This window comes from Entelurus aequoreus, linkage group LG09, assembly GCF_033978785.1.
Source record: "Entelurus aequoreus isolate RoL-2023_Sb linkage group LG09, RoL_Eaeq_v1.1, whole genome shotgun sequence".
Taxonomy (NCBI): Eukaryota; Metazoa; Chordata; class Actinopteri; order Syngnathiformes; family Syngnathidae; genus Entelurus; species Entelurus aequoreus.
The window spans coordinates 64,609,504-64,615,608 of record NC_084739.1 but is presented as its reverse complement, the minus strand read 5'-3'; the positions used below and the strand labels follow the sequence as shown (position 1 = coordinate 64,615,608).

Sequence of the window (6,105 nt, the reverse complement as noted above, 5' to 3'; positions counted from 1 at the left end):
CCTACTATCAAAATGAATTTAAAAGTCTTATATAAGTGTTATAATGAAGACAACACATGATGTAAGTGTCTATATTGGTTATATTAGCCTACTATCAAAATGACTTTAAAAGTCTTATATAAGTGTTATAATGAAGACAACACATGATGTAAGTGTCTAAATTAGCTATATTAGCCTACTATCAAAATGACTTTAAAAGTCTTACATAAGTGTTATAATGAAGACAACACATGATGTAAGTGTCTATATTAGTTATATTAGCCTACTATCAAAATGACTTTAAAAGTCTTACATAAGTGTTATAATGAAGACAACACATGATGTAAGTGTCTATATTAGTTATATTAGCCTACTATCAAAATGACTTTAAAAGTCTTATATAAGTGTTATAATGAAGACAGCAGATGATGTAAGTGTCTATATTAGTTATATTAGCCTACTATCAAAATGACTTTAAAAGTCTTATATAAGTGTTATAATGAAGGCAACACATGATGTAAGTGTCTATATTAGCTATATTAGCCTACTATCAAAATGACTTTAAAAGTCTTACATAAGTGTTATAATGAAGACAGCAGATGATGTAAATCAGTATAGTACCGTCTTTGATTCATTAGAAACGCAATAGTATACTAGTACCGGTATACCGTACAACCCTATTTTTGTATAAGAAATAAATACCTTTTTACCTGCACGCTGCCTTTTGCATCACAGAATGTCCAGACCAGAGAGTGATCCCCCATGTGTGAAAAAATGGGGAACCAGTATTTTTCAAACAGAGTATAGTACCGATTTTGTCAACATTATGAGGGACAAACTGCAAAAATTAATTATTATTCTACTTCTTCATTTACTGTTAATATCTGCTTATTTTCTGTTTCAACATGTCCTGTCTACACTTCTGTTCAAATGTAATAATCACTTATTCTTCTCTTGTTTCATTGTTTCAAATAAAAACAAACCCACCGTTCATGTTAATGAGCCAGTCAGTAGATTTGGTCCGTTGGTGAATATCTCAACCTTTCAGTCTTTTGTTCACATTTGATGCAATGTACAAAATTTTGTCTAACAAATAAAAATACAACTAAACTAAACATATGTTTATTTTTGCAATAAAAGAGCAATTTTGTCCTTAAATAAAATAGTGAACATACTAGACAACTTGTCTTTTAGTAGTAAGTAAACAAACAAAGGCTCCTAATTAGTCTCAAGTAACAAATTGTGTCATTTATCATTCTATTATTTTGTCAACATTATGAGGGACAAACTGCAAAAATTCATTATTAATCTACTTGTTCTTTTACTGTTAATATCTGCTTATTTTCTGTTTTAACATGTTCTATCTACACTTCTGTTCAAATGTAATAATCACTTATTCTTCTCTTGTTTCATCGCTTCAAATAAAAACAAACCCATTGTTCATGTTAATGAGCCAGTCAGTAGATTTGGTCCGTTGGTGAATATCTCAACCTTTCAATCTTTTGTTCACATTTGATACAACGTAAACACGTTTGTAGAACAAATAAAAATACAACTAAATTCATTTATGATTGCTGTCTTAGTTGGCCATGTCATTGCCTTTTTAAAACTCCACGTCAATGTGCTGGAGCAATGTTAAAGTGTATTTAAAAATATTTAGATTTGTGGAAAAACTGCATGGGGAATAGGACTGTCCTGATACCAATATTCCGGTACCGGTATTTCGATACATTTCTAAATAAAAAGGACCACAAAAAATGGCATTATTGGCTTTATTTTAACAAAAAATCTTTGGGTACATAAAACATATGTTTATTATTGCAGTTAAGTCCTTAAATAAAATAGTGAACATACTAGACAACTTGTCTTTTAGTAGTAAGTAAACAAACAAAGACTCCTAATTAGTCTGCTGACATATGCAGTAACATATTATGTCAATTATCTACCTATTATTTTGTCAACATTATGAGGGACAAACTGTACAAATGGGTTATTAATCTACTTGTTCATTTACTGTTAATATCTGCTTATTTTCTGTTTTAACATGTTCTATCTACACTTCTGTTCAAATGTAATAATCACTTATTCTTCTCTTGTTTCATCGCTTCAAATAAAAACAAACCCACCGTTCATGTTAATGAGCCAGTCAGTAGATTTGGTCCGTTGGTGAATATCTCAACCTTTCAGTCTTTTGTTCACATTTGATACAACGTAAACACGTTTGTAGAACAAATAAAAATACAACTAAACTAAACATATGTTTATTATTGCAATAAAAGAGCAATTTTGTCCTTAAATAAAATAGTGAACATACTAGACAACTTGTCTTTTAGTAGTAAGTAAACAAACAAAGGCTCCTAATTAGTCTCAAGTAACAAATTGTGTCATTTATCATTCTATTATTTTGTCAACATTATGAGGGACAAACTGCAAAAATTCATTATTAATCTACTTGTTCATTTACTGTTAATATCTGCTTATTTTCTGTTTTAACATGTTCTATCTACACTTCTGTTCAAATGTAATAATCACTTATTCTTCTCTTGTTTCCTCGCTTCAAATAAAAACAAACCCACCGTTCATGTTAATGAGCCAGTCAGTAGATTTGGTCCGTTGGTGAATATATCAACCTTTCAGTCTTTCGTTCACATTTGATACAACGTAAACACGTTTGTAGAACAAATACAAATACAACTAAATTCATTTATGATTGCTGTCTTAGGTGGCCATGTCATTGCCTTTTTAAAACTCCACGACAATGTGCTGGAGCAATGTTAAAGTGTATTTAAAAATATTTAGATTTGTGGAAAAACTGCATGGGGAATAGGACTGTCCTGATACCAATATTCCGGTACCGGTATTTCGATACATTTCTAAATAAAAAGGACCACAAAAAATGGCATTATTGGCTTTATTTTAACAAAAAATCTTTGGGTACATAAAACATATGTTTATTATTGCAGTTAAGTCCTTAAATAAAATAGTGAACATACTAGACAACCTGTCTTTTAGTAGTAAGTAAACAAACAAAGGCTCCTAATTAGTCTGCTGACATATGCAGTAACATATTATGTGAATTATCTACCTATTATTTTGTCAACATTATGAGGGACAAACTGCAAAAATTCATTATTAATCTACTTGTTCATTTACTGTTAATATCTGCTTATTTTCAGTTTTAACATGTTCTATCTACACTTCTGTTCAAATGTAATAATCACTTATTCTCCTCTTGTTTCATCGCTTCAAATAAAAACAAACCCACCGTTCATGTTAATGAGCCAGTCAGTAGATTTGGTCCGTTGGTGAATACCTCAACCTTTCAGTCTTTTGTTCACATTTGATACAACGTAAACACGTTTGTAGAACAAATAAAAATACAACTAAATTCATTTATGATTGCTGTCTTGGGTGGCCATGTCATTGCCTTTTTAAAACTCCACGTCAATGTGCTGGAGCAATGTTAAAGTGTATTTAAAAATATTTAGATTTGTGGAAAAACTGCATGGGGAATAGGACTGTCCTGATACCAATATTCCGGTACCGGTATTTCGATACATTTCTAAATAAAAAGGACCACAAAAAATGGCATTATTGGCTTTATTTTAACAAAAAATCTTTGGGTACATAAATCATATGTTTATTATTGCAGTTAAGTCCTTAAATAAAATAGTGAACATACTAGACAACCTGTCTTTTAGTAGTAAGTAAACAAACAAAGGCTCCTAATTAGTCTGCTGACGTATGCAGTAACATATTGTGTCATTTATACATCTATTATTTTGTCAACATTATGAGGGACAAACTGTAAAAATGTATTATTAATCTACTTGTTCATTTACTGTTAATATCTGCTTATTTTCTGTTTCAACATGTTCTATCTACACTTCTGTTCAAATGTAATAATCACTTATTCTTCTCTTGTTTCATCGCTTCAAATAAAAACAAACCCACCGTTCATGTTAATGAGCCAGTCAGTAGATTTGGTCCGTTGGTGAATATCTCAACCTTTCAGTCTTTTGTTCACATTTGATACAACGTAAACACGTTTGTAGAACAAATAAAAATACAACTAAACTAAACATATGTTTATTATTGCAATAAAAGAGCAATTTTGTCCTTAAATAAAATAGTGAACATACTAGACAACTTGTCTTTTAGTAATAAGTAAACAAACAAAGGCTCCTCAAGTAACAAATTGTGTCATTTATCATTCTATTATTTTGTCAACATTATGAGGGACAAAATGCAAAAATTCATTATTAATCTACTTGTTCATTTACTGTTAATATCTGCTTATTTTCAGTTTTAACATGTTCTATCTACACTTCTGTTCAAATGTAATAATCACTTATTCTTCTGTTGTTTCATCGCTTCAAATAAAAACAAACCCACCGTTCATGTTAATGAGCCAGTCAGTAGATTTGGTCCGTTGGTGAATATCTCAACCTTTCAGTCTTTTGTTCACATTTGATACAACGTAAACACGTTTGTAGAACAAATAAAAATACAACTAAACTCAGAATCAACAGAAGAAAATTAATATTTAAAAAAAATTCTAAATAAAAGTCTAATCAGCCTAAAATGTCATGACCTAAATATGCATTTATGCTGGACTTTACAGGTTCCACATGAGATGTTCACTACATCTTCAATACCTTCTCTGATGCAAATGTCCTTGTGCTGTTCTTTCCCCCCCCCCTTCAGAGCACACTGGTAGGCAACCAGAGGAGGCGCCATGCTGGAAGGCATTTCCTTCGCCAAGGTGCAACGTGTAAATGGACACCGCCTCCGGCACAAAGCACAAAAAAAGCGACTTGTCTAATGGAGTACAGTTAACATGGCGGCAACATCAGCGGCGACGTCGTCCGCCTCTTTTGTCCGTCAACTTCCTGCGCCCGCCAGCCTTGACAACCCCCCCCACGTCTTCATCTTTCTGCAACCTCCTTTCCATTCGCCGCCGCGTGCAACAAGCCTTAGTCATTATGTTTTTGGGGGGTTTTTTCCTGGCCGTAATGGATGGTACACCACATGGCATTTTAGAATGTGTATTTTAGCTCGGCGGCCATATATTTATCACACTGTAAGTTATTTCCCGCTACAGAAAATGTACCTGCGGCGTGGAGGAAGGTGCCCTGCGTTGCAGTTTTAAGACTGATGCTGAGGGAATCGGGTTATGAAAGTAGTGATGGAAAGTTTTTACAAGTAGCCCGAATAAACAGCCTGCAGAAAATGCAGCTTGTAAAAAAAAATGGCCACTTTTTTATATTATAATCTACATATTTATATCACTTTCTGTATGGGTGGGAATATTGAAAAGAAAGGCCCGCTTTTTTTTTTTTTTTTTTTTTTTTTTTAATGTCGTCACGGTTTACCTGACACATGAAACGTGACAAATTTTGGCTGGCGTTATCCATTTTAACTGCCAGATGGCATTTCCAACTTTGACCACAGCGCCAGTCGCTACTGTGAGAATGAGAGATATTGAAGGGGTTTTTTTTTGTTTTTTTTTCTGGAGGTCATATACAGAAGGAAGGGGATTCATTCGTCACGGTTAACCTGACACATGAAACGTGACAAATTTTGGCTGGCACTATCCAATTTAACTGCCAGATGGCAATTTCAACTTTGACCACAGCGTCAGTTGCTACTGTGAGAATTAGATATTTTTAAGTGTTCCTTTTTTTTTCTTTTCTGGCAGTCATATACAGAAGGAAGGGGATTCATTCGGTTTACCTGACACATGAAACGTGACAAATTTTAGCTGGCACTATCCAACTTAACTGCCAGATGGCAATTTCAACTTTGACCACAGCGTCAGTTGCTACTGTGAGAATTAGATATTTTTAAGTGTTCCTTTTTTTTTTCTTTTCTGGCAGTCATATACAGAAGGAAGGGGATTCATTCGGTTTACCTGACACATGAAACGTGACAAATTTTAGCTGGCACTATCCAACTTAACTGCCAGATGGCAATTCCAACTTTGACCACAGCGTCAGTCGCTACTGTGAGAATTAGATATTTTTAAGTGTTCCTGTTTTTTCTTTTTTCTGAAGGTCACATACGGAAGGAAGGGGATTTATTCGGTTTACCTGACACATGAAACGTGACAAATGTTGGCTGGCA

The 6,105-nt window shown here is 33.3% G+C and overlaps 1 protein-coding gene across 4 annotated transcripts in view; it reads left to right on the top strand.

Annotated features, from left to right (window-relative positions):
* LOC133656928 (inhibitory synaptic factor 2A-like) overlaps nt 1-5,724 on the top strand; it is a 142,680-nt gene extending 136,956 nt beyond the window's left edge. For all 4 annotated transcript variants that reach the window (XM_062057792.1, XM_062057795.1, XM_062057793.1 and 1 more), the window contains one exon: nt 4,687-5,724. Coding sequence is in view for 1 of the 4 variants with exons in the window: in XM_062057795.1 (XP_061913779.1) it covers nt 4,687-4,699 (13 nt within the window). In the remaining 3 variants the exon portion in view is untranslated. The remainder of the gene's footprint in view (nt 1-4,686) is intronic.
* Nucleotides 5,725-6,105: the final 381 nt, after the last annotated feature.